Source organism: Peromyscus leucopus, chromosome 3 (genome assembly GCF_004664715.2).
Source record: "Peromyscus leucopus breed LL Stock chromosome 3, UCI_PerLeu_2.1, whole genome shotgun sequence".
NCBI classification, from domain to species: Eukaryota; Metazoa; Chordata; class Mammalia; order Rodentia; family Cricetidae; genus Peromyscus; species Peromyscus leucopus.
The window spans coordinates 88,159,023-88,186,512 of NC_051065.1; the positions used below are offsets into that span (position 1 = coordinate 88,159,023).

General features: G+C 48.3%; 2 protein-coding genes across 2 annotated transcripts in view; one reads left to right on the forward strand and one right to left on the reverse strand.

Moving 5' to 3' along the window:
• Reep1 (receptor accessory protein 1) overlaps positions 1 to 13,528 on the forward strand; it is a 90,295-nt gene extending 76,767 nt beyond the window's left edge. The window contains 4 exon segments of the mRNA XM_037204311.1: positions 2,578 to 2,613; positions 8,138 to 8,289; positions 10,654 to 10,721; positions 11,750 to 13,528. Of these exon segments, the coding sequence (XP_037060206.1) occupies positions 2,578 to 2,613; positions 8,138 to 8,289; positions 10,654 to 10,721; positions 11,750 to 11,780 (287 nt within the window). The 3' untranslated portion in view covers positions 11,781 to 13,528.
• A 4,921-nt stretch (positions 13,529 to 18,449) lies between these two features.
• On the reverse strand, positions 18,450 to 26,283 carry Mrpl35 (mitochondrial ribosomal protein L35). Its single transcript, XM_028860524.2, has 4 exons — positions 26,177 to 26,283; positions 21,332 to 21,521; positions 20,179 to 20,323; positions 18,450 to 18,816 (listed from the first exon to the last, which is right to left on the reverse strand). Exons 1-4 carry the CDS (start codon positions 26,217 to 26,219, stop codon positions 18,628 to 18,630), a joined length of 567 nt encoding a protein of 188 aa, XP_028716357.1. The 5' UTR covers positions 26,220 to 26,283; the 3' UTR covers positions 18,450 to 18,627.
• Positions 26,284 to 27,490: the final 1,207 nt, after the last annotated feature.

Below are 27,490 nucleotides of genomic sequence, written 5' to 3' on the forward strand. Positions count from 1 at the left end.
CTAGAACTTTCTCAGTCCCCAGTCCCTCCGGCTTTCTCTTGAGGAAAAGGCTCCTGTGTCTTTTGTTGTGAGGAGAGATAGAGGAAAAAAAAAAAGATCATTTTCAGACTCCAAACAGATGGCAGGAGCTGAAGACAGCTTAGAAGAGGGGCCAGGGAACGGCCTGGCCCAGGCTGTGTCTACAGCACCTGGAAGTCCCAGTTCAGTGGACCCTGGCGGATCTTGAAAGCAGGCTACCCCATGGAAATGCACAAACCACAGTGGATTCTTATGTAATCATTTATGTAAAGTGAACATAGCCAGGTGTGATGAAACATGCCTTAATTCCAGCGCTCAGAAGGCAGAGGCAGGAGAATCTCTGTGAGTTCAAGATCAGTATCATTTACAAAGTGAGTTCCAGGCCAGGGCTACATGGTGAGACCTGCATAAAAAAAAATAGTAATTGAGTAAAACCAAAACTTATTATAAGCCACAGTTACTCAGTTACTGGCAAGCCTCAATGATACATTTCACTATTAGGATAAGAATTTATACTGTATCAAGTTGATAATAGAAAAATAGATAGATAGATGGATGGATGATGGATAGATAGATAGATAGATAGATAGATAGATAGATAGATAGGCTGGACAGTGGTGATGCAAGACTTTATCCCTAGCACTCAGGAGGCAGAGGCAGGTGGATTTCTGTGAGTTTGAGGCCAGCCTAGACTACCGAGGGAGTTCCAGGACAGCAGGGCTACACAGAGAAACCCTGTCTCAAAAAGAAAAAAAAAAGGTAGATTGGTGGGTAGGTAGGTGGGTAGGTAGGTAGATAGGTAGGTAGGTGGGTGGGTAGATAGGTAGGTAGGTGGGTAGATAGGTAGGTGGGTAGATAGGTAGGTAGGTGGGTAGATAGGTAGGTAGATAGGTAGGTGGGTAGATAGGTAGGTAGGTGGGTAGATAGGTAGGTAGGTGGGTAGATAGGTAGGGTAGATAGGTAGGTGGGTAGATAGGTAGGTAGGTGGGTAGGTAGGTAGATAGGTAGGTAGGTGGGTAGGTAGGTAGATAGGTAGGTAGGTGGGTAGGTAGGTAGATAGGTAGGTAGATAGGTAGGTAGATAGGTAGGTGGGTAGATAGGTAGATAGGTAGGTAGGTGGGTAGGTAGGTGGGTAGATAGGTGGATAGGTAGGTAGGTGGGTAGGTAGGTAGATAGGTAGGTAGGTAGCAGGGGCTGGAGAGATGGCTCAATTGGTAAAACGCTTGCTTAACAGTATGAGAACCTGAGTTCGGATCCCCAGAGTCCCTAGAAAAGCCTGGGCAGTAGCATGAGCCTGTAATGCCGGCCCTGGAGGGTGACAAGAGGACCCAGAGTTTGTCTAGCCAGCCAGGGAACTCCAGGTCCAGTGAGAGATCCTGCTCAAAAGACAAAGTGGAGAGCAAGAGAAGAGACCACATAACCTGTCACCGATATGCTCAGAAGTGGGGGCAGGCTCACCCTCACACACATGCACACACATATGTGCACACACAAAAATATACATAGTATACAGAATAATACAGTTTGCAAGAGCACCATTAAGCAAACAGATGCACGTAGACGTTGACAGCCATGCTTCTTGAGGAAGGAGAGTGGGTGAGGTACCGGATAGAAGCAATGGAGTGAGTCCAGGACAGACACAGTGAGGGTGGTCGGCTGAGAACCGGGAACGAGAACATTTACTCTCCGCATCTCAAGGAAAGGGGAAAAAAGGAGCGGTGAGACACAGAAAGCGTACTGCTGTGATACTCTCTCTGCCTGCAAGAGTCCTGCAGACAGACCCTGCTCTGCCTCCCTCTCCAGCCGACCTCTACTGGCCTGCCACGTGCCTCCCACACAACAGCCCCCACATGTGGCAGGAGGAGAGCACCGGGTCTGAGCTTGGTAGATGGAGGACCAGAGTTCTTTGCGGCCACCTTCAGCACCCAGGGCGAGGCTGGGCCACACACCAGAGCTGGTCCACCTGCCGGGAGTTTGAAGGGTTAGGGCAGGCAGAGACTGATTGCCCTTCCCACAGAGTGAGCTGCGAGGGAGGGACCACACATTGGAATGGCTGGCATTAGCCACCAGGAAGGGTACACCCGGAGTTGAGAGAATGAAGAGAGCCTGCCACAGATTCTGAGTCACTGGGCCAGCATGGGTTTAGTGAGCACCTACTATATGCCAAGGTCCACATGGTCTGGAGGCCAAGGAAGGCAGTGTCCAAAGCAGTAGCCAGTTAGGCCTCTTGCCAGATGCTCAGACACTAGTTCACTGGGGTTGAGAGATCAGTCTGAGGAGGTTTCCTGGAGGACTCTGAATCAAAAGATCTAGAAGAGAGGTTTGGAGGAAGGGATGGTTATTCCCAGGGAAAACTTTCTCAGCTCCCACTGCCTTAGAGCCACAGGAAGCCGGGCCTGACCCTAGAGGAAGTTGAATCAGAGATGCTCCCGTCCCACACTGCAGGGTCTGTAGACCCCGCCCTCTTGCTGGGTCTTCCTGGGTCTTCCCAGTTTGCTGGGGCCTGGTTCCTGTTGGGTGGAGGCTATCTCTGACAGCGCCCCCACCCGATCCCCACAGTGTGTACCTGCTGCTCCCGCTGCAGGACCCGGAAAGGTGAGTAGCAGCCAGCCTGCCCGCAGCCTGCTGGATTTGGCTTGCTTCAGGGGGGCACTAACCGGGTGCTGGCCCCTTGGGGCTCCCTTTCAGCTGCACGGGCCAGATGGGGGACAAAGCCCTCACGGCAAGCCGACACACTGTCCTTCATTTCTGTGGCCAAACCTCCCAGGAAGCTGCAGTCAGGATGCTGGCTGGGCTCCGTCACCTGCAGGCTTGACTGAGCCCTGGCAGATCCACTCAAGATGGCTCCAGGGGCCTGCAGTTCCTTAGCAGCCGGGCCTCTCTCAGGCTGTTGGAGAGTCCCCACACACGGCAAGTGGCTTGGCCCAGAGCCAATGGTTCTAGATAGAGAGGTCAAGCGGGGAGCCATGGTAACCTTTCATGACCTCGCCTTTGAAGTCAAGCTAGCATCTGCTCCTGGGTTGTTCTGTTTGATGGCCGTGAGTCACCAAACCTAGGTTCCCTGAGAGAAGTATCCAGCCTCTTAGAAGGAATGTCAGAGACGCATGTGCGAATCGTTAAGCCAATTTATAGTCCTACACATCCCTGTGCAGTGCATCCTGAGGACTGGGAGACTGCCCACGCTCCTTTGAAGGGAGGCAGCCCTGCTAAGGGAGCTCTGGCTTGCCACTCACTGGCTGTGCAGCTTTGTGTGAGTCAGCTAACCGCTCTCAGCCTGTTTCTTCATCATAAAACAGAGATGGGGGGCCGTGCCTGCCTCCCTGCACTGTTACGAAAATGGCTGTTAAAAGGCTTTTTGAAGGGTGACTGCTATTCATTATGTATTTGTGTATGGGGACGTATTTGGACGTGTGCGTGCCATGGCTTGTGTGTGGAGGTCAGAGAACAAATCCGGAGAGTCGGTTTTCTCTCCCCACAATGTGAGTTTGGGGCACCAGATTCAGGCCATCGGGCTGGGCAGCAGGCTCCTTGACTTGCTGAGCCATCGCTCTGGCCCGTGACTACCATTGTTACAGGCTGGACTAGGCAGACAAACCCCCACTTCTAGACAGACACTCTGGATGTTGCCGTTGGCTGGTGCGTGTGAGTGACAGCTGATGGAGCTATGGTTCTCTGGGGCTAGCCATACGGCTCTTTTAGAAGACGTCCCTCCATTTGGCTTGAGCTTAACGAGGTGCATTAGGGACTAGGGAAGGTCCTGGTGTTTGAAAGCCATAAATCCCAGACAAGTGACAGACGGGAACACTGAGCAGGGACACCATGGGAGAGCAGTATTCAACTAGTCTTTACCAGCCCATGTCCAACCGGGGCCCCCCAGGCCATCTAGGAAGCTGGGGACTCCCCTTGCTAGACGCGGGCACCATAAGTCAGGTAGACTTCCTAGTTCTTAGAAAACAGCACTTCAGTGTCCCCAGAAGGCCATGGTCATTTCTGTCCCCTATTCTGCATGTTGAATTGTAAATTCCATAAGCCGGGAATCATCCCATGATTCCTCCGGAGTGCATCCCTCTCTGTCCTTAGGGAGAACTCTCCACTCTCTGGGCCTCATTCTCCCTTCTGTAAGGTGTGTGTGGGGGATGGGCTAAACGTGTCCGTGGTCCCCCCCAGCTCTCTGCAGTGAGGGGCACTCTGCTGGGAAGTGCTGGCTGGCAGATGTGCCGGATGTGTTTGTCAGACACCTGGGGCTGGAAGCTGACCCTCAAGCTTCAACACCTTGTGAGAAAGACTCCAAGTGGGTCTTGGGTACTTTCCTCCTGATCCCCCGAAATTATGTCACATGGGATGGTGTTCAGTCCAGAGCGTGGGAAGGTTCTAGGCATCCTTAGGGCCTTAGGATCCCTGAGCAGAAACCGAACTTTCTAAAGGTTTGCAAATCCGGCTCTTAATTCAGGAAGTGGGGAAAGGAAAGGTGGGCATTTGGGAGGTTGGTAGTGAGCTCAGAGGGCAGTGACGGCCATGGCATTGGAGCTCACGGGCCCCGCAAGCAGCAGATGTTAGACAGAGCCTATTCTAAACTGCCTCCCAGTCACTAGAACATTCTCTCCCTACCTCTGCTTCATTCCCTGCTCTTTCCCGCATATTTCTGTCTTTGTAGATGCTTCTATTATTACCCCTGTCCACCACCTTCCTTCCTCTTTCTCTCTTCCTCCCCGAGCTGCCTGTCATTAGTCAGAAAGGTGTGTCAGGCCTCCTCTTTAAAATCAAGTATGCGGGGCATAAATTTAAGTACGTGTGCGTTTCATCCCAAAGCCTCTTCTCTAACGGAACGTTCTTTCCTCTCTCCTCGGTGACTGCTGGGGACCTGGACGTAAGTGTTCAGACAGGCATGTCCTTCCAACACATTTGCGGCCTTGCCTCACTAACGTGTGTCGTGTGGGATGTATGCTAACCTGAGTGTCGTGCTGCACTGTGGGTGGGTGGCTCAGGGCTTGGGACTGGCAGGTCTGTTCAGGTCTTTAAAGGGCTTAGACTTCCCAGCCCCTCCTTTCCATGCTCCAGTGCTGAGCCCGGCACTAACACACGCATGTCCCCTGTTGTGGAAGACCGGATGGGCTCCCTGTCCCTAAGTAGGAGCCACCAACCTTGTCCCAACCACGGCAGCTCAGTGACCCCCAGGCACGGGCTGCCATTGCTGAAGGATCAGGAGGAGTGTGGCATCACCTCTTATGGGAGAGCCTGTACCCGCACAAGTCCTCAGGGTCTTGGGGTGTGGTCCATGGCTAAGGCTGAGGACATCATACTGGGTTACAAGTCAATGCAAATCCGTAGGCACACTCCTGAGTTTCTTGCCCAGTCAGCTGGCGCCACCCTTCCATGTGGCCAAGTTCAGTGTGACTTATTTCTTACCTACTCGGCTGCTTGTTCCACAAAGGAAAGGATTGTGAAGGAAAGATATGTGAAATGGCGAGTCCAAGTAAGAAGAACATGAAAGTTGGGGGACCTGAGAAGGAAGACAGGATCGAGGGAAAATTCTAATGCCGGCCACCTGGTCAGGGAGCATCCAGGCCTGGCGCTCCTCACAGCTGCTGGAGAGGGAAATACGGTTAACCAGCGTCCACAGTGGCGGTGCTAGGAAGCATGGCTTTCCTTGCTTATTTCCTGTCCTGAGAGGGAGACAATATACAAACAGGGCACTAAGGACTCAGCTTAGTGGTCGGGCACCTGCCTGGCAGGTGCAGAGCCCTGGATTTGATTTCCAGCGCTCTAAATAACTTCCAACAACACGGGTGACAGACGTCCAGGACCGTCCTAACAGTTGGGACTGGCTTTCAGGCAGGGTTGTGTGTCGCCTCCATGTGAAGCTGTTTCTGTCCCCCAGCAGCCCACACTGGCCTCCGCAGCTCCCAGCCTCTGCCCAGATCAGGTCTGGCTTCTACTCCTGCCTGTGTATCTGGAATGTCCTCCACTCCTAGGGGTCACAGGATCACTTCTTGTCAAGGTTGCCATGGAGAGCATGCGCAAAGCCCTGTTAAACAGTTTCATTACTGAGATGGGCATTTGGTTTTTTTTGTTTTTTGTTTTTGCTTTGTGCCTGAGACAGGGACCCCACGCTGTAACCCAGACTGGCCTGGAACTCACTGTGTGGCCCAGGCTAACCCATGGCAATTGTTAGGATTACCGGCATCCATGCCCAGCTTACGAGGTGCTTATTATTATTGTGGTTAATGTGTGGTTTGGATGCTCAGCCTCAGTGCATTCTGGTGGGTGGACTGAGTAATTAGATACCCAAGGATCCTGCTGTGTCTCTGGGTTATCTTCTGATGCCCATGACGATTGGTACAGGAGAATTCCCGGAAACAGGGTTTAAGGGGAGCAGCACACACCTGTTCAGAGGCCTAACCTCAGCCAGTACTCAACCCCATCCTCAGGATGCAGTTATTTGCTGGGTGGGGCTGGCCAGGATGCTTCTGCATGTCTACCTTGGCCTGGGAGCTTTGGGTCCTGGGTAGACCTGGCCCTCATTCTTCCTCCCAGGAGGGAGGAATCTGCATCTGGAGGAATGTCCTGGTTAGCGAGTGTCATGCTCCAGTGCAGAGGAGAGCTGAGTTCTCTGAGCTGGCAACAGGCTTCCATTTAGCGTATTGGCGGCGTGGCAGTACTGGCTGGATGCCGGGCCTTCCTCAGATCCTCAGGCAATGTGAGGGATGAGCAGCCACAACCCCGCAACCTCAGGGAGCCTTCTGCTGAGCTGAGACAGTGTGGCTGACAGAGAACCCGGGCATGTGGGGCAGGGGCTGCAGGGTGCAGACCATGAGAATTACCGGGGGCCAAGAGCAGCGAGGCTCTGGAGGGCCAGAGTGTGCAGGAAGTGTCATGGAGTTACTGTCCTCGAGTTCAACACGCTGATTTAGGCGGTGGAGGGACCAGGAAACAACGGAACTTGGAGTCAACAGAGCAAGAGAAGCGCAGAGTGAAGAAAAGGCCAGTTTATGATGTCAGGCCGACCGGGCACCGCCTGAGCAGCTGGCTCTCCACCCACTGCTCCGCTCTGCAAGGCCCGCAGAAGGCAGCCGTGTTCTCGTGCTGCCCTCTGCTGGCTGCCGCGGGGCACAGCGGTGGAAACTGGGAAAGCTCCTAGTTGCTGGCTTCATACTGGCTGCGGTTACAGACCCACCAGCCCTCTGCTGCTGACAGATGGAGCCAGTTCTGTGGCTGAATACGATTTTAGGAGCAGCAGCAGAGTATCCCAGAAAGAGCTCAGGTTTCCGTCTGCAGGCGTCAGAGTGGTGGAGCCAGGCGAGCCGTGGGCCTTCTAGCTCTGCCTTCTGTGACGCTGGGTGATGACAACAAAGGATAGAAAGCCGTGTCTGTGGATGCCAGATAGACTGGGTGTGGGAGAGGATCATTTACATACTAACTGAGCGAGGACGTCCTGGCTCAGTAACATGGCTGCATTCAGTGGGCCAAGCGAATTCTGGAGCTTTGCCTGTAGTCCATTCAAGTTAGACTGAAATCTTGCTGCCTGTCATGTGGGGGTGGGGTGGGGGTACATTCAGATTTTGCATCCAAATGAGGGCCCCTCTGTTATCTAGCACCAGGTCCTTTGACACGAAAAACCTGCACAGCTCAGCTTACAGTTATCCCTTGAGGTCTCTTGGCATCTTACATCCCGTCTCTTACAGAATGCCTGGTGCTACCTGCACCGGGTACCGACTGCAGTGTCAACATCGCCTGTGCATACGATTTAGAGGGCCAGGCACCACTCCTCGGGAGCACAGCTCTGGTTTTCAGAGAAGTCTCCCCTGAGCACTCCTCGGGGTCAACTCATGGGTCTAAGTATCAGGGCTTGGCAAGTCTCGGACCATCCCCGCCCCCCCCATAGCTGTTCAGTGGCGTCTGCGCCTACAGTTAATTTTATCCGCACTGCCGAGTCTTTCAATTACACCTTCACCTTCCCTGGCCCCAGTAAAAACAGTGGACTTCTTCAGACGCGGGCCCCTGGCTGTCCTAACAGGTTTGTCGTGCTGTGTACCTAATCCCGCCCTCCCTTGCTCCTCTCCACACTGACCCCCACCACCCACCCGCTGTACTTTGTCTCCTCTGTTAGATGGACATTAAGTGGTTGAGGGAGATGTGAATGAGGGTGGTGTGAAGTCATGGGAGCCCCGCCAGGTCCAAAGCCCACTGGCGTTTTCTGACGAGGAGGAGGAGGACCTGTTGGAGTTCATGTACAAGTATAAGGCACCGAGGAGGACGGAGTTGCCCCTGGAGGTACATGGTGTCTGGGGCTGGAGCATGTGTTTGCACTAGAGATCTGGGGGTCCTGAGAAGGGCGTCACTTGTGATGCTCCACATTCTCGGTGTGCTTGGGGGAAAAAATGATGTCCCCGTCAAACAGGTAGGACAAGCCACCAGGTAGCCTCCAGCTACCTGCCAAGGGGTGTGTGTGTGCGCGTGCGCATGTGGAAATCAGTTCTGGTGATAGAAATCAGGCCAGGCTTGGCAGTAAGCGCCTCCCTCACCAGACGAACCTTTTCTCCAGCACCACAGTTCTTTAAAGTTACCAGAAAACAATGTGCTTGGCACTGTGGCCGGGTTTGGTAGCAGGAGGACCATGCCTGGCACTCGTGGGCTGTGTACTGTGTCACAGGTGGAGAGTCACTGGTCACAGGCTCAGGACAGAGCCATCTGGTTCCTTTCTGTCCCTATCTACTGAGCTCTCTGGCCTGAGGTCCACTGTGAGAAAGTCACGCACGGTTCCTGTCACACAATGAGAGGGCCCTGTGAGAATGAGATGGGATGCTCAGGAACACCCCCTTCACAAGCATGGAGGCCCCGTTTTCTTATTCACTCTGAGATGAAAGCTACAGCCACCTCAGATGTAGGAGCTCCTTCGTTCCTGTCCACGGTGGATCATTTCATATCCTCATATTATTATTTCCCCCACCCCTTCTCCAGTGCTGCGGATCAAAGCAGGGCCTCCCATATACTGGGCAAGCATTCTACCACTGGGCTGTCTCCAACCAGCCGGTAGGGGTTAGTTCTAGGTACTGGACTAGGCTTATCTGGCCTAGAGCCTGGGAACCCTCGTGATGGGGAGAGTTCATTCTAACACTCTGACTGTCCCAGGGCCCAAGGGACTGTGCTTGCTTTTTTGTTTTGTTTTGTTTTAAGACAGGGTCTCACCTGTAGCCCAGGCTAGCCTCAGACTCCCTCTGTAGTGGATGCTGGCCACGGACTCCTGACCCTCCTGCCTCTGCCTTCAGAGTACTGTGATCACAGAGTACACCACCACACCTAGCTGTGGTTTTGTTTAAAGCTTTGCACATGGCTCCCCTGCGTACTGTAATGTTCAAGAAGCAGGTGCCCCAAAAGGGAGGTTTCTGTTGCTGCTATCCCAGTCTACACCCAGAAGTGAGTAGTGAACCTTTCCTACCAGTGAAGCTGTGGTCTGAGGGGTCGGGGGTTGGGGTGGGCACTGAGCCTATTCCCCACTTGGGTGCTTACCTTGCTAGTCAGCCACCAGGAGACAGTGGTGAAGAGGACACAGGCCTCACTTCAGTCTGGTGGGCCCCCTGGGCCTGGGTACAAAGCCCTCTGCTGTGGGCATATACAAAACACGGAGGAAAGGGAGCTGGAGGTATATATCTCATGGGTGAAGTGCTTGTTTAGCAATGTCTGAACCCTGGGTTCAATGCTCCAGTCTGGGAGGGGAACAGAGAAACATTTAGCCCGGTGTGGAGCACATCTGTATTCTCAACTCACCCGGGAGGCTGAAGCAGGAGGATCACAAGTGTGATGCCTTGCTGGACTACAAAATGATCTCATGGCCACCTTGAGCTACTTAGAAAGACCTCTCTCAAGTGTATGAACAGCACTACCCAGGCCACTCAGAGGCAACAGCGGCTGTGTGTGGCCAGGCAGCTCAGAGAGTCAGGGGTCTCCTAGATGAGTAACTTTTGAGCTGGTGCTCAAGGGGACTAGAATTTCCAGTCAGAAGGGACAGTGGTATGAAAGTACAGTGGAGAGAAAGTTCTCTGTCCTCACAGAGAAGCTTGAGGCTTGGACAGTGGGTTGGGGCCAGCTCCGTGAACCCTACTCAGTGGCATCCTAGGAGAACGTCTTACCTTTTCGTATTTCAATTGTAATGCCTCCTATGGTTTATGCCTCCCCTAAGAGAAATAGTCCCTGCAGTCATCGTCAGGCAGATGAGGTGGTGTTGGTCTTTGTGGGGTGGCTTGCTGGATAGTAAAAGGTTTCCCATCCAGGATGAAGGCTGGAAGTTTGAAGCATACACCAGAAAACAGTTTCCAGAGGAAATAGAGAAATAGCAAAGGGCTGGAGCTGTCCCTCGCTCAGCTCATTCAAAACAAGGAAGACATGCCATTCTGCACAGCTCTTCCCTTTGGACCCAGGAAGGTGTGATGGCCTTCTCCCAGGGGCTCAGTCTCACCTCACATGGTGCAAGGGTGGGGCTCTAGTATCCGATTCCTGTTGTGGGGACCCCAGCTCTACCCACTAGGGGGAGCTGGCCAAAGGAGAGGATGTCTCAGTATCCCTTCCCCAGATGCTGTCTCCCAAGATTCCACCTCTCAAGCCACATGGAGGATGCCCTTTCTCTGCTTTCTCTACCAGGCACCGCCTAGAACCCTTCGATCCCGCTTCAGGAAGAAAAGTACCTCATCCCCGGCCACTGAAACCACGTGAGTGAGATGAGCCAACAGCACCGGATCCACAGATGTCTCTCCTCTGCCTTAAAGAGCTAGTCACTAGTAACACGAAGTCCGCAGGCTGGGTGTGCTTCGAGTGTGCAGCCTCACAGACATGGCCTTTACTCGCTCCCCTCTTCTGCCTTTCAGAGTTTTCTGTTCTTTCCTTTCCGTTCCTGCTGGGGAGAGGCTAAAGGGGAAAGGTGGTGGTGGAGGGTGACCTTTCCATCTTCTGGGTTAGTAATGTCCCACAGTTGGAGTGTCATTGTGGCCACAGTGTTTCTAGATATATAAGTACTCTTACCCTGCTGCTGAGGTGGACATTTGTAATTTATTTGTTGCATAGTTTTTAGTCCTGTAAATGCAAACGAAGTGATCTTTTTTAAAAAACCTTTTCGTTGTTCTTGGTACTAATACATTGGACTCTGATGTACATATTCACGGCTTTTAGCTTAATGTAATGAACTTGCAAGGGCTGCCAAAGGTTCTCCTAAGTGACAGAGCTGCAAAAACCAGAACCGTAGACAAATACTTTGACTCTAGACGGTGTCTCCAACGTGCTTACAAAGCCAGTGCCAGCAGGGCATGTCTTCTCCTGCAGGAAGATGGCCCACGGTCTTCAAGGGGCTGTGTAGTCAGCAGAGCAGAGCTGAGCCAGGAGCACAGGGTCTCAGCAACAGGAAAGAAGGTTGCTGAGTCAGGGAAGAGGAAGGAAGCCCATCTCCTTGGGTTCAAAATCAGAAACATCTGAGCCCTTCTGGAGGCACTGGAACTGCCTCAGGCAGGCAGGCAGGCAGGCAGCTCACCCTTAGCAGAACCATTTGGGGTGTGTGTGTGGGGGGGAGATGGAGACTCAGATGCTGGAAGAATTCTAAGTATCTCAGAATCACTTGGCAAGAGTGCTTCTCCTTCAGGGACCAGTGCCGTGGCTGATTTCTCCAGGAGGAAGAGCCTGCATCTGAGCGCCTTGTTTTAGACAACACTATGCAAAGAGAAAAGGCTAAAACTAGGCTTTGTTTCAGATGTGTCAAAATACGCAAGACCCTCACATAACCACCGGAAGGCAGGATCTGGGGAGGACTGAGGCTGAGCTCCACAGGCAGCTGTGGCTCTTGCTTCCTTCTGGCTTATGTGGAAGATGCACGGGATGGACTGACACTCATACTCACTCCATGTCTTCGTGGATGTTTTATGCAAGCCAGGACTGCGCTGAGAACTTCGACAAGTGTCTGACTTAGATAACATTGTGGTCTAGGGAGCTGCCCTCCCCTCGGAGAGCTGAGCCCAGTTGTAGGGCTAGTCCATTTGTGCTTAGAGTTGGTGTTTCCTTTCCATGTGATGCATGCAGTGGTCACAACCCAGTTACTCCTATTTGGATTGCGTTTGTTCACAGCTATGCCCTGAAGACTAGAGAAGTAGTGCTGTATACCACACAGAACTGCCAATAACTGCAGACAGGATCAGTTACCCACTGCTCCGTTCCTGAGCTACGCAACCACGCACTGGAGCCTGCCAGGCTACAGTAGCCGGACCTCGGCCACTTCACAGAGGGTTCTAGGGGAAGTCATTGCTGCCAGACACACCTAGGGAAATTCTACAAAAGTGACTCTGTATTTTAGAACTAACCCCAGGGAACTAACCCAAAAGCTGGCGACTGGGAGGACAAGTAGTCTGCCTGTGGCCCACACCCATCTGAACCCGTTAAGAAAAACATCTGTCCTCTTCAAGCTCACCCGACGGCTCCAGACAGGCGAAATGATACCCTGTAAAATGTAGAAACCTGTCGACCGGGTGTATCTGGGAGGAAGAGAAACAGAGGCAGAGAAGCCCGAGAGAAGCAGCTTTGCAATGTCCCCCGCCCCCATAAATGGCTTTAGGAGCATCGTTTAAGCCCTGTTGTTTTCACCATTTACAGCGGAAGTTAGAACACGTCTAGGCTGTCGAGCTTGTGCCCAGCCATGCCAAAACCGACTTTGAGGCACTCCTCTCAGACTGCTGTACTACTTCCTGTTCAAGATTTAAGATATAAAGGTATCTAAATTGTCTTATTGTAAATGTAACTACTTTTCCTTCAAGTGTTGACTCGGGAGTTGTCTCCTCCCTTAAAGACACTCACGATAGAGCTGAGCGCAGCTGTCGTTTCTTGAAAAACGTGTTTACTTTCCTGACAAGCTGTGCATTTGTATGTGGACTGACATATGATGTGAATGTCCCTGTCCGTGTAGTGGTGTGGTGCTGTCCAGTGAGATAAATGAATGTTTCTAGTTTGCTGACTTAGACACGGGCTGTTTACAGAGTGCTAGCTCGAAGGTCTGCCCTTGTCTCAACTCTGAGTTACTCGCCTTGGAGCACAGGCCCCATTTCTGAGGACATGAGACGAAGTCTCCTGCTTGTCCATTGGAGATTTAGTCAACTCTCTCCTGACTTTGTGTGAATAGCTTGCTCACTGTGCTGGCCTTTGAGATGTGTGTTCTCCACGGTAAACTGTCCATGTGTTTGTGTTAAGAGTGCTTGTCAACACAACCGTCGTGTAGCCTTGCCAGTTTTCACCTTGCACAGTATTTGAAGTGTTGTTTGAAGTGGCGAAAGATGTGCTTCATCTTTGGACAGTGTCCGCTCAGCCGCTGATGTTCTGGATTGTGACTGTGCACACTTCCTCTAGTTTATTTCTGAAGTCTCTCTAGAATGAGCTAAAATTAAATAGTATACTGGACTGTGTCTCTAAGGGATGTAAACTGCAGTATTCCAAAGGCTGAAACTCTGCTGTTTGGTTATAATGCCTGATAAACATCTTGAATAAAGTCTTAACATTTTTCTTTAAAAAAATTGTAACGTTGGACTTAGGAGGAAAGAAGAAATGTTTTGTTTTGTTTTTTTTTTAAAGATTTATTATTTTGGTGGTTTTTAAACAATTATTGACCTAGACCAGCAAGTCATTCCTCAGTGGTCCTAAGGGGGAGTCCCAGGAGATGAAAAGATAAAAAAGATAAAAGCTGGCATTGGGAGGTCATGTACAAGCTAAGTCTTATCCCAGACAAGTGTATTAAGAAGTACAGCGTGTTATATGTAGTTTGTGGGGGAGGGGGAGGACAGAGCCAGCAGAAAGTCACCACACAATGGGATGAAGTCAGCAGGAAGCTGATCAAGCAGTGCTGTACAAGGGGAATACAGGTCTGTCATCATAGACCCAGGAGGCATCAGCATTAGGACCGACAGCTCTAGTCTCTTCACGGGAAACAGCCAAGTTCCCAGAAACCAAAACAACTCCTTCAAGGGCTTGACCCTAGCTCCAGACCAGACCTTGCCAAGTCTACCCTTTGGCAAGGACACAGAACTAGGTTCCTTTTGTTCTTTCATCAGGGCCTCTGAGAAAGCCTTGGACTGGCCTGGCTCTCAGTAAACTGTGTGGATGTGTGTGCCTGTATGAATGCAGCAGGTACCTGAGGAGGCCAAAAAGGCACATCAGATCCTTTGGAGCTGGAATTACCGTCACTGTAAACCACCAGATGTAGGTTCTGGAAACCAAACTTGGGTCCTCTTAGCACTCTTAACCACTGTATCATCTAAGCAACCCCAAAACACTTTTTAAAAATGTGGGTAGGGCTGGTAAGAAGTCAAAGTACTTGCCAACAAGCCTGATGACTTGAGTTTAAATCCTGCACACACCTTTAATCCCAGCACTCAGGAGGCAGAGGCAGGTGGATCTGAGTCTGAGGCCAGCCTGGTCTACAGAGTGAGTTCCTGGACAGCCAGGGCTACACAGAGAAACCTGTCTCGAAAAACAAACAAACAAACAAACAAACAAAACAACAAAAAACCCTGGGACCCCATGGTAGAAGGAGAGAAGACACCCCTGCGAGTTGTCCTCTGACCCCCACCCACTGCACGCTGTGGCACACATCTTCCCACCACCCCCCCCCAATAAGTAAAATGTAATCTAACTTTATTTCAGTGTGGGAGGGGTCTAGGGATGTAGCTCAGTTGGCAGAGTGCCAACTAGTGCACAAAGCTCTGGGTCCAATCCCCAGCACCCTATGAACCAGCTATGGCGGGGCCACACTTGTGATCCTAGCACTCAAGAGGCAGAAAACAGGAAGATCAGAAGTTCAAGGGAATCCTCAGCTATATAGAGATTGAGGCTGGCCTGGAACATAATGAGACCCTGTTTCAAAAATATAAAACAAATATAAAAATTGTAAATAATAAATTAGTTAAAAACAAGGGTTAGAAACTGAGTGCTTTACTTCTCCCTAGCCTGGAAACTTGCCCAGGATGACTAGGAGGAAACGTGTTACTGATACATGTTTCACAAACCCAGCTCATCACACAATATTAACCTTAAGGCGTCACTGTTCTATTGCTTTAAAGATCAGTGGAAACTGGGTACCTGTGAAAATATGAGTAGTTCCCAGGTCGGCAGTTTTACTTTTGAGAGCAGACCTCTGGGTAGCTGTTTCCTTCTTGAGTGTTTCTTCACCTGCAGACGGGAGTACCTGTGCAGGTTAGAACAGGCTTGCACATGTGCAGAGCCACTGTGGATGGTAGAGATGCCCTTAACACTCTACATCCCTTGCCTTTAAATCACGAGCATCAGCCACTGGGGCCTTAGCTGTCACAGAGTGCTCTACAGAACGCCTGAGGCACTGGGTTCCATATCAAGCACCACAGTAAGAGGATCGACAGACAGGACATTCCTATTATCCATCCCAGAACTCAGAGGTAGAAACAGAAGGATCAAAGGTTCAAGGTCATCCTCAGTTACATACACATGAAATTGAAGCCAGCCCTGGCTAAGCAAGACTATCTCAAAAACCAACCAACAATCAGACAGCAGGCTCTCTCCAGCTTCCCTGGGAAGTCACAGAGGACCTTCAAACATCAGAGTTCATCACAGTTCTGTTTTGTTTTTATAGTACAGACAGGTAAATAAAGAGTAGATTCAGAGGACGGACAACAGAGGAGATGGAGAGGAAGGCTAGAAATCCACTCATTGATTTATTCATTTACTGAGCCTGGGCTGTACAGCCACAGTTGACGGGCAGAAGGCGAAGCCGCACACCTTCAGGACTGAACTGGGGGAATTACGAAGTAGTTACTGCTAGTGTCGGATCAGTCATTTGTTGATTAAGACCTGAGTTGTCCTGTCTTGTTAGAAAATCAAAGGAGGCACACAAGATCCAAAGAGTAAGACGGGCTCTAGGATGCATAAGGCGTATTTTAGAGTAATTATTTAAGCCTCCATAAGCTTTAGTTGCCTCCAGTTTATATCAGGGATAAATGCTAGCTTCTTTCTAAGGCTGACAGGAGGCCCAGCAGATCTTTGCAGATATACTGAACTATAGCAAATGTTTAATAAACTACATGTAAGTAAACAGTTATACTTGAACATCATTTAGGCAGGCCCTAATGCAAACTGCTTTACTGTCAAACTAAACCTCAGCTCTGATGGAAAGCTCCCCACCCACAAAAAGCTGTATGTAGGGCATTCTCTTCCCATACACTGTGTGCCTGCAGCCCACCGACCTCAGCCTGCGGTTGCTGGTCCTGCCCGGCCTAGTCTGTCCTTGGCCACAGGAGAAGCCAAGATGTTGAGACCGTGTAGCAGAGACCTGAATCATCCACACTGACTCTAGAGAAGTTATGAGGCTGCAGAGTCTTCCTTCTAAGCTCCTGCAGCACCAGCTCTTTCCAGTGGCACAGATGGATTGGAAGCAGGAGCTGCGCATGTGAGGAAATGCAGAAGTCCCACAGCACTCAGCTCCTGCCACCTCAGGAATGTGACAGACAAGAAGACCACCAGAACAGAAGCCTTTGGTGTACGAGGTGTTCAAGTTGTGCGTCTGGTCCCACAAATACACACACACTCGGCCGTCTGGATCCGGGTCAGTCTGTGTCCCTCGCCATTTAATGGGCACAAGCTTCAGTGAATGGCCCTCAGAGTCCGGCCTGATGTGCCACAGAACTTCAACTGATTATCTTATTCTACTAAACGGAGGAATTTCATGTTATCACTAAAGGTTTCAAACAGTAGTTCATTCAGAATTCTATTTAATGGGAGTTTTCAACTTGGCAAGCTGCTTTGTTTGAAAATGCTTCCAGATAATTCGGCCGGGAGAGCTAAGAGTTGCTGTCTTGGACCATAGCCATCACTTGCCACTCTTTAAGTAAATAATATGTAACTGTTGCATCATTTTTCTCATCCAAGTACTAACAGGCCGGACCCTGCTGAGCTTCTGAGAGCAGGCAAAATCATGTGTATGCAGGGTGGTGTGGCCATAGTCTCTTGCCATTTCTAAAATGAGTGATACTGTTGCCTTCTGAGCACAGTGGGCAGCCCGCCAGTCTCATCAAATGACAGATATTCTCCCCTTAGTTTCCATAATACGTTTTTGGAGAATTCTGGAAAAAGTTTATCCTTACAAATGAAAATAAGAAAAAAAGTTTATCTCAATTGGATTAACTTTTTTTTTGGGGGGGGGGGAGGCGAGGGATTTTCGAGACAAGGTTTCTCTGTGTTGTTTTGGTGCCTGTCCTGGATCTCGCTCTGTAGACTAGGCTGGCCTTGAACTCACAGAGATCTGCCTGGCTCTGCCTCCCAAGTCCTGGGATTAAAGGCGTGTGCCACCCCCCCCCCCCAGCTCAATTGGATAAACTTTTAGAAGATACAGTGAGTGCATTTGAAAAATTGGGCACGGGGCTGGAGAGATAGTTTAGCAGTTAAGAGCACTGGCTGTTCTTGCAGAGGACCTAGGTTCAATTCCCAGCACCCACATAGTGGCTCACGACGATGTGTAATTCCAATGCCAGTGAACCCAACAATCTTCTTCTGGCCTCCAAGGACACCAGGCACTCACGTGGTGCACATACATACATGCAGGCAAAACACTCCTATACTTAAAAAATAAAAATTAAAGTTGAAAAGAGAAATTGGGCAGGGTTTATTGTATAGCCATGTGTTTCAAGAAGGGTATGTGGAGAGGTGATTTACTTTTATGAAAAGCATCTCATTACAATAAATGAATGATAACTGTCATGGACACAAAAAACACAGGACACAAGATCAATGTCCACTGCTACCCTGCGTCACTTCTATGAAAACCACTCACAGCTGCCTTTCCACTCCACGTGAACCTGCTAACTAAGAGGGCCAGGGTGGGATCTCGACCCAAACGGGCACGCTCTACACTGCATGGTGGCATGGATCAGGGTTTATGATGAAAGAGCAAGCTGGCTCACTAAGAGTCCCTTGGCAATCAGAGACAGGAGATGACAAGAGCCGAGGGTTGTCACGTTAAAAGAAACCTCAAAGGTTCAAACTGAATAGTCTGAGGGGACATAAACTTCACATAAGCAAAGCCAAGATGGAGGGCGATGGGTAGAGGGTCACATTCATGGCAGAGCCGAGACAGAAAGCTCCACCACTTCCTGCTCCATCCAATTCCACCCTTCCAAAACTGCGGCTGGAAGTCTCGGGTAGGAGATCAAACTGTGAGGTGGTTCCTGAGTTCCAAGGTACTTATTCTTGAAATGTATCAAGCATCCTATTGAGGATAGGCACGTAGGATGTCTGTTTAGCATATGCAAGGCCCTGGGTGCAATCTCAACTCCACAAAAAGGCCCATTGTTTAAGTGTCTTTTCATGTTTTTCCTCACTCGAGATTCCTTGCAACTAATGGGAATGAAGAAAGCCATTACCATTTTTGGAAAGAATGCACAAACAACTTTTAGTTCCATGACCAACTCTGGGAATGTTTAATACATGGACTTTCTTTCAAAGCACAGTGGTGGTATTCTATGTTTGTCTATCAGTTGGTACAGTTTACCACATACTCACTTCTACAAGGATGTCATGTACACAAAGATCCACACTCCACAGGTGTGAACCGATGAAAGCTCTGGACTATACTCGCAGGTTTGTTCGATCATGGTACATCTGGTAAGGATCACCGACGTACCAGTTGCGCCTCTTCCAGAAAGATGTTGTCATTTTATCTAGGAGTTTACTCTGGGTCTTGTTGCAGAACACAAATTCCCTCAAGCGCTTCTTTCTTGCAGTTGACTTTTTCCATAATTTTTTCTTATAACCAGCCTATGAGATAATGTTACAAAGACATTATAAAAATCACAAAGGCAGCAGGGTGTGGTGGCGCATGCCTTTAATCCCACAGGTAGCTGTGGGTGTCATATTTAGAGTCCTAATTTACGGTCCTGCTCATCCATTAGCATCCTTTAAGATGACTCTGCAATAGGACACAATGAAATAGAAACCTGAGTTTCTAGGTCAGAAATGGAAGCGAGGAATATTATAAAAGTTAGGGACACCTGGATAAAACCATGCCACAGAAAAATACTTCTTCCACCTAGACTTTTATTTTCCTATAAATTAAATTTTGATAAAGCTAGCAAAATGGCTCAGGTAATAACAGTGCTTGTCTCATAAGCCTGATGGCCTGGGTCGGTTCTTGAACCCAGGTAAAGGTGGAGGGGAAGAAGCCCCCAACCTATGTTAGGTGGAAGGAGAGACTGACTCGACACAGTTGCCCTCTGACCTCCAAATGAATGCTATGGTATGCCCCTACCTAATAATGATAAACCTAACAAAGTAAATATATAAAATTAGAGTTTAATCAAGCAGGACTTTCTGCACAAGACACGAGCTGGAGTGAGTCCTGCTAAAGAGTTATCAGGACCTTTATAGTAACCAAGAGTCCAGAACCCAGTAACAGGGACATACAGGGGCTGGAGAGGTGGCCCATGGACTAAGAGCACTTGCTGTTCTTGCAGAGGACCCAGGTTTGGTTCCCAGAACCCACAAGACAGCACATAATCATCTTTAACTCCAGTTCCAGGGGATCAAATGCCTTCTTCCAGCTTCTGCAGGCACCAGGCATGCACATGATGAACATCACTACATGCAGGCAAACACACACACATAAAATAAAAATAAATAAATCTAAAAATAAACAAGAGAGGGATTAGAAATTAAGGAAAGAAAATAACTCATTTCATACTAAAGGACCTGGCATAATAAATGGGAAAAAATATTTCCAATGCTCAAAAAAGAACTGTCAGAACTGCCATGCAGCTTCTTTTGGACACCTGAGCTACTGCTGACTAGGAATTACAAGCTTGTCTCAATGGAGAGATGAGCTGAGTTCTAAGCCACACATTTATCTATAAATTTAAGATAGGGGAAAAATCCTTTCAGCCTTTCCAATAGTGGCTGCTCCTGCCTTTCTGAAGACTTTGCCCCTCTGAATAATGCTTTACTTGATTCACACCCATGCCCTTTCTCTGCACGAGGATGGACAGAGACGCCTGCAAAGCCAGCACCTCAGCACAGCATGCAAGAGCTACCAGTGAGATGAGCGGGCACGGCATGGTTCGGCTCACTGAAGTTACTTCATCGTAACTTCCAGTCTTTCACCTGGGTAACGGTACAGAGACTCACCTTTCTCCTTAGCCAAAGGCCAGAATGGAGTCGAAGGAACCGATGCACGACCGCTTTTACTGTCTTCCTCTTGCCTTTCCGTGTGCTGCAGTACGTTAGAGTTCTGACCGGGGGCTGCGGGACACTGGGGACCAAGGCGGCCACTCTAAATACAGTTTTGAAAATGTAGCAGTCAGACTGATGGAAGGACGAGAGCCACTCCACTGCTCTGCTGGAACACGGCACATTACTTCAAGTGGCACTAAGCACAGAGAAGGGCAACCTTCCCAACTTCAAACCTCCTAACATCTGCCCTGCAGGGAGAGGTAGAGCCTGTGTAGAGCAATACAAGACTCTAGGTCCAGTTCCCTAACAACAAACAAGACCCACCCACCCAATCACTAAGAGAGAATTATCCCACTGTATCTTAATCACGAAGTTCCTTATCTATCTGCCCACCTGAGTCTAAACTCTCTGAGGACTTCAGCTTGTTCATCTTTGTGTCCTTTCTGCAAGTACAGTGCTGGGTACCTATGGGTGCTTAATCAAGTATCTCCTGACTGACTACCACACAAGCTGAGCCACAGAAGCTGAGCATCTCATGTGATCTCTGCTTTGCCAGCCATCTTCCATCTGGAAACCACATGAACAACATGGAAAATGAGCCCAGGAGTGGAGGTAGATATCACTAGGAGAGCACTAACCCAGCACACACAAGGCCTGAGGTTCCTTCCCCAGAGCTGCAAATATTTCTAAAAGGCCGGGCATGGTGGTGCATGCCTGTAATCCTAGCTAGCACTCAGGCAATTAAGGCAGGAGGGTGACTACAAGTTCAAGACTACACAGCAAGATGGGAAGGAAGTGCTCTGGGTTGTTCTTCCTGTTCCTGGCATCTAGGATACCAGTCCTATTTTCCTCCTCAGTCAGGTAGTGCGTATCATAAACTGCAGGTAGGGCAAGGTTATCAACCTCTAAAATGCCTTGACCACATTTTACAGACTTTGCAGTACCAGGGACAGAAGGAAGAGCCTCACCGATGGGGGGCGGGGGAAAGGGGGAGAAAGCGGGGAGACCACCACACTGTACCACTGAGCTACACACGCAGCCTAGGCACAAATATTTTAGAAGATTTTGTGTAAATACTGTTTAAATACGTAATTGGAATGTACTCTACCTATTAAGGACTGTTGCAGTTTGCCCATGTGTCAGGTTTCTGATAGATGTGACAAGTCCTGGAGCAGAGGAAACAACTGGTGTCTGAATATGTCTAAAATGAATGGCACACAGTGCAGAATTAAGACAAGCATTCTTAGCGTAGTTCCGATAGATTGAAGATGCCAAAACATTCAGGGGACGTAATATTCCTGCAAAGAGAGAGAAGAACATGTACTGAATATGCTCTAACACATGCACCCATATACTATACTGCATGCAAACCAAGTTAGACCTATCAGTAGTTCCTGAGCACCAGATATACAGAGGAAACTTTACCAACTTCATTGATGTATTAGTTACATACAATTAAAATTACCTATTTTTATATACACAATGGTTTTTTTTTACAAACTTTAGAATTCTACAGCCATCACATACTCCAGATTGACATGTCTTAGCTCTATGCCCAGCAGTGAGGAACAAGATATGTATAAGATTAATTGTCGCCGGGCGTTGGTGGCGCACGCCTTTAATCCCAGCACTCGGGAGGCCGAGCCAGGCAGATCTCTGTGAGTTCGAAGCCAGCCTGGGCTACCAAGTGAGTTCCCAGGAAAGGCACAAAGCTACACAGAGAAACCATGTCTCGAAAAACCAAAAAAAAAAAAAAAAAAAAGATTAATTGTCCCCTGCCAATTTTATAACATGGGAAGACAGCCTCTGCAGATTCAGTGCAACGGCAGGTCAGAGTCACGACAGCTGGACAGAGAGAGTGGAGAGAAGACTCATGAAGGAAACGGAAGAGCTGCTTCAGTTACCCTGACAGCAACAGACCTGCCGGACAGTAACCTCACTTGTAATCTCCACAATGGGAAGTGGAGGAGGGAGGGTCAGGAATTCAAGGCTTTCCTTTGCTACATGAGACCCTTCCTCAAAAACACAAAACAAAAGCCAACAAAAAAAGATCAACAGGTTCTGGAGAGATGGCCCAGTGGTTAAAAGTGAATACTGCTCTTGCAAAGGACCTGAGTTTGGTTCCCAGGCCCAAATCAGGTGGTCCACAACCTCAGGGGATCTACTGCCTCTGGCCTCCCTCCAGCACCTGCACTCATGTGTGCACACATGCACACACACTCACACAAATGCAAACACACACACACAAATACACATAATTAAAATAATAAAAACAATTTTTTAAAGAGCTCAGTGATGGCTTAGTGAGTGAACTGTTTGCTATGCAAGCATGAAAACTTAGGATTTCCTAACAACTGAAACGTGGTGCCATTGAAGTACTGGGGTAACAAAGGGGTAGAGACAAGCTCTTGCTAGAGAAATCCAGGTTTAGTGAACCATCCCATCACAAAAAATAAGCTGAAAAGCCACAGAAGACACTCAATGTTAAACATCAAGTTTCCACATGCACATGTATTGGCATGCACCCCCCGCCACATGTGCACACACAAAATAAAATGAAAGGAAAACAAGAAGAAAAAAAAAAACCTCCAAGGAGGAGGAGAACCCACTTTGGGTAGGACAAGAACATTAGCAAAGGCCTTGGTGCTGAAATAAACACAGCTATGGGAAGAGCCGGCAGGCTCAGCCTGCCAGAGGCTGTGGACTGCTCCCCAACCACAGCAGAAGTGCCCAGGAACAGGCAGTGGGAAGGAGGCTGGCAGCCAGAAGGTAGAGTTGAGAAGACAGAGATATGTGAAATGGAGGCTATCCTCTTTCTCAATCCTCTCCCCTAAGGCCACATTAGAATCGACCATAGAGTTTACTTCTCTGGTAACTTCTAACCAACTTTAATGTAAGACTCAAGAACATACATGCTAAAAATGTTCCATGAGATGAAGGAAATTAAGTTTAGAATTTGGTGATGATTTTGTCATCAAACTAGATGCATAAGAATTGAGTATTTTAGAGCCAGGGAAATCATCTGGCTGTTAAGTTGCTTCCTATGCAAGCATAGGGCCTGAGTTCGATGCCCAGAATTCATGTAAAAAATCTGGGCATACTTATAGTTCCAACACTGAGAAGGTAGAGGCAGGTAGCCAGCCAGCCTAGTCAGTGAGCGCCACATCCCAGACAAGAGACTCTATCTCAAAAAACAAAATGGATTGCTCCTGAGTGTGACACCCAAAACTGTCCTCAGACATGTACCTGCAAGCACACACATTTGTACACACCCTCACACACAAACATACCCACAAATACAAGTATAGTAAATTCTACATCAATAAAGTTAGTTTAAAAAAAGAAAAGTCAAGCCTGGCATTGTGGGAGGCAGAAGCAGGAGATCCCGAGTTTATGGGCTACAAGAGATACTATCCAAAAAACAAATGCCAGCAACAATTTGATCCAAGTGTAAAGGCCCATGCCTGCAATCCCAGCACTCCAGAGACAGAGGCAGGAGAATCACTACAGTATGAGGCAAGCCTACAGATATAGAGCATGTTCCAGGTTAACCTGGGCTATGTATTGATGCCTTTTCTCCAAACAACAAAACTCTACCTAATCTGATGACCAAGTAGAACAGTAGTCCACTGTCTACGGCACTAGTTTCACCAAACAAACGGGGCAGTGTGCTGTATAAGTGACAGCGTTTGAACCAGACTGATTTCAATTTTAGCTCTACTACTTAACTAGCAGTGTGAACAGGAGCAAATTAGTTAACCTGCCTATTCTCATTTTCCTCAACTTTGAATTAGCTAATTGTGGAGAGGATTACATGAGATAAGACATTAAAGTGATTTACGAGGGCTTGGCTCAGAGAAAACATTTAAACAGTGCTAACAGCAAATATCAATGTGCTGAAGAAAGCCAGGTGTGTGGCCCAAACATCTGGAATCTAAGCACTTGGAAAGCTAAGGAGGATTGAGAGTTTAAGACCAGACTGGGCTACATAGTGAATCCCTGTCTCAAATTTTTTTTTTTTTTCTGAACACCATTCTTTTAAATGTTTTCAGTGGAATTTAAATGCCATAGTGAAGGCCAATGGGAGCCCAACAACTTGAGTTCATTCCTGAGAACCCATGATGGAAGAGAGGAACCAACTCCCAAAAGTTATCCTCTGATCTCCACAAGGCTCCATAAGGCTGCTGTGGTATGCATTGCCCCCCTACACAAATAAAAAAATAAAAATTTTCAAAATATATATAATCAATTGATCTATATCATCTATTTTTAAAATATAAAGGATCAAGGACTAATATCAAGTAGATAAAAATAAAAGCCTTTAATCAAAAGACACTGGATACCACTAAATAACCTTTAGGTTGATGAAATTATGTAGGTCTTAGGGCTAGAGAGATGATTCAGCAGTTAAGAATACATGCTACTCTTGCAAAGGACCAGGGTTCAGTTCCCAGTATCACATGGCAGCTAATCATCCATAAATTCAGTTCCAAGGGATCTTGCACCCTCTTCTGGCCTCACAGGGCACCAGGCACACATGCAGTACACTTAGGCAAAACACTCACACATTTAAAATTTAAAAATAAGTAAATATTTTTTTAAAAGTGTATATCTAATAATACTAAGTATTAGGGTAGCTATGGAGCCTTTACTGCTGAAGTGACAAAACCAGCATATTCCTTTAGAAATACTTTATGTATGTGCCCTCAGACCCAGTAATTCCACGGCTGGTTACACACACACACACACACCCCTTAGTAACATTCTTGCATTCATAAACCAGAATGCAATACCAGTAAGTTTTGTACATCACATCATCCAATCAGGTGTCCTGGCTCACATCTGTATTCCCAGCACTGAGACAGCCATCCTGGGCTGCATTAGGCCCTGACTTAACAGAGACACCGCCAACTGAAACCACCCAAGTGTCCATCAGTAGTAGAATACAGAATTGCGGCAGAGTCGCATAAGAAAACAGAGCATCAAGAAAGCAGAAAGTTTCATGAAAAAGAAATCCCAGTAAAAGGAAACCAGACATCACACTGCATACATTATATATAAATTAATGTAAAGTTCAAAACCAGACAAAATACGTTATTGAGAGATGAAGGTATAGTTGCTAAGGTGGCTATGGGAAGACCAGGCAAAGGAGTAATGACTCGGGCAATGCACTGGGTGGCAAGGGACTTGTCTTGAATTGTGTTAGTTACACACATGTCCACTTTAGTTGCTAAACCATTCATGTATGTCATATGAACTTTATGTTACGCATATTTCATAACTCAGAAAACGTCCCATTTTTAAACTCTAGTACTTTAAATTTTATATGGTTACTTTTTTCTTCTTGGCCTTCCATCTATCCTCCCACTGAATTTTATCCCTACAGTATAACTTGTATGCAAGTAACTTTCTGATCCCTCCTATCATACTTGAGTAATTTTAATTTTCTACCTGGGTCTGCCTTCACCCCGTATTTCCCCATTGGAGGGGCGTAGTTCAAAACGAATTTGGCCAGCCTTTTGATAATTACACACGGTTCTCAAGTGCACCAGGACACTTGGATACTTCAAGGGCTTGTGTTTAATCCGCAGGTGGGATGCTCCCCATTTATCGCTATAGAACCAGAAATTCAGAGGAATTACGGGACTCTCAAGGTCAAAGGTCGCGAGAGGCGGGCTGAACCTCTAAATCAGGAAAACGGAGTCTTGGGTGTCACCCTCGCCTCCTCTACCCCAGCCTCAGGTCTGCTTCCTAGGGCAGGGCGGAGGCGGCGAACGCGGGCCACGGATACGGCCGTGCAAGGTGTCGCACACACCACCCCAGAGAACATTCGCAGCAAACCTCCGACCTCAAGTCATCCCGCTGGCTTTTCTTTCCCCGTTAACTTCCAAACTAAGCCCACTCCCTCCCGCGCCAGTTCTCTTCTCTGGGAAGATGTCAATGGAGCACTGACCTGATGCAGCTCTTAACGCACCCGTGAAGACGGAGGCCGCCATCTTGCCACCTGCCTACGGTGGCTGCAGCGGACTTAAAACCGGAACAAGAGGAAGAGAAACGCAGCGGGGGCGGGGCCAAGGGGAACAGGCGTGGCCAAGGTCAAGCTGTCTGGACTGTGTCTTTATACCAAGTTTTACCCTAAAGCGCAGTCATTCTAATTATTTATTTTGTGTTCGTGTATGTTTGGGTCCGTCCGTGCATGCCACCGCGTGCTTATGGAGGTTAGAGGAGAACTTGCAGGAGTCGGTTCTGTCTAAACTTCTCCTTTTTGAAACAAGGTCTCCCCAGATCCCCAAGGTGACTTGGAACTCCGGGGCTCAAGTGATCTTACTTCCAGTACAGCTAGCCGATAGCGAGGACTGCTGTCGCTGCCGTGAGCCAGTATGGGTTGTGTAAAGACTCTTAAAAAAGAAAATTTAAAAACAGCAGAAGCTAAGGTGAAAAAGAAAGGAAAAGTCCAAAATGCCAAAAGAAGACAAGCATTGTACTCATTTAGAGAGAGGTCGTTCTATTGAGGAGCTTGCGCAGGGGGGGGGGGGGGGACGGGACACGACAATACACCTAAAGTAACAGCCCTACAGCTGGTAGAGGCAGGAGGATCACTATGGGTTATACAGAAGACCTCAGAAAATTATTGAAAATTCCAAAGAGCTTTAATTTGTATGGATTATATCTACTGGTATTTGCTATACTAGAACCTAAAATTGGGAAAGAAAAAAAAAAAGTAGTATCACAGTGACTTTGCCATAAATTTACTACCATAGCTAGGCCAGAGATCGGAGATGAATTCTAAGGAGTAAAAAATCAAGCTATACTAAGGCTATGATCCAGGAAGCTCTAGAAGAGTCCTTTCCTTTCCTTTGTTTTTATCCAGTTTCTAATATCTGCCCGCAAACCTTGGCTCATGAATGCTGTGTATTTTCAAAGACAGTGTCTCATGCCTCCCTTTCCTCCTTCAATCTTATGATCATATTAGGCCTACCCAGAAAATACAAGATGGTTTCCTCATCTCAAAAATACTTTATTTTTGGTATTGGGAATTGAACTCACAACTCTCACATGCTAAGAATGCCCTCAATCGCTGAGCTACATCCAAGTCCCAAAATTCTGTTTTTTGGGGCTTTGTATTTGTCCTGTTTTTTGAGGCAGGAATTCTCTGTGTAGCTCTGGCTGTTTTGGAACTAACTTTGTAGACCAGGCTGGCCTCGAACTCACAGAGATCTGCTTGCTTCTGCCTCCCGAGTGCTGGGATTAAAGGTGTGCATCACCA

Bases quoted from the DNA above. Each gene is read 5' to 3' on its own strand.
- Mrpl35 (XM_028860524.2), bottom strand. From the start codon at position 26,219: ATGGCGGCCTCCGTCTTCACGGGTGCGTTAAGAGCTGCATCAG. The intron at 21,522-26,176 runs GTCAGTGCTCCA...CTCTCTTTGCAG, and splicing joins TGCGTTAAGAGCTGCATCAG to GAATATTACGTCCCCTGAAT. The intron at 18,817-20,178 runs GTGAGTCTCTGT...ATTATCTCATAG, and splicing joins GCCTTTGGCTAAGGAGAAAG to GCTGGTTATAAGAAAAAATT.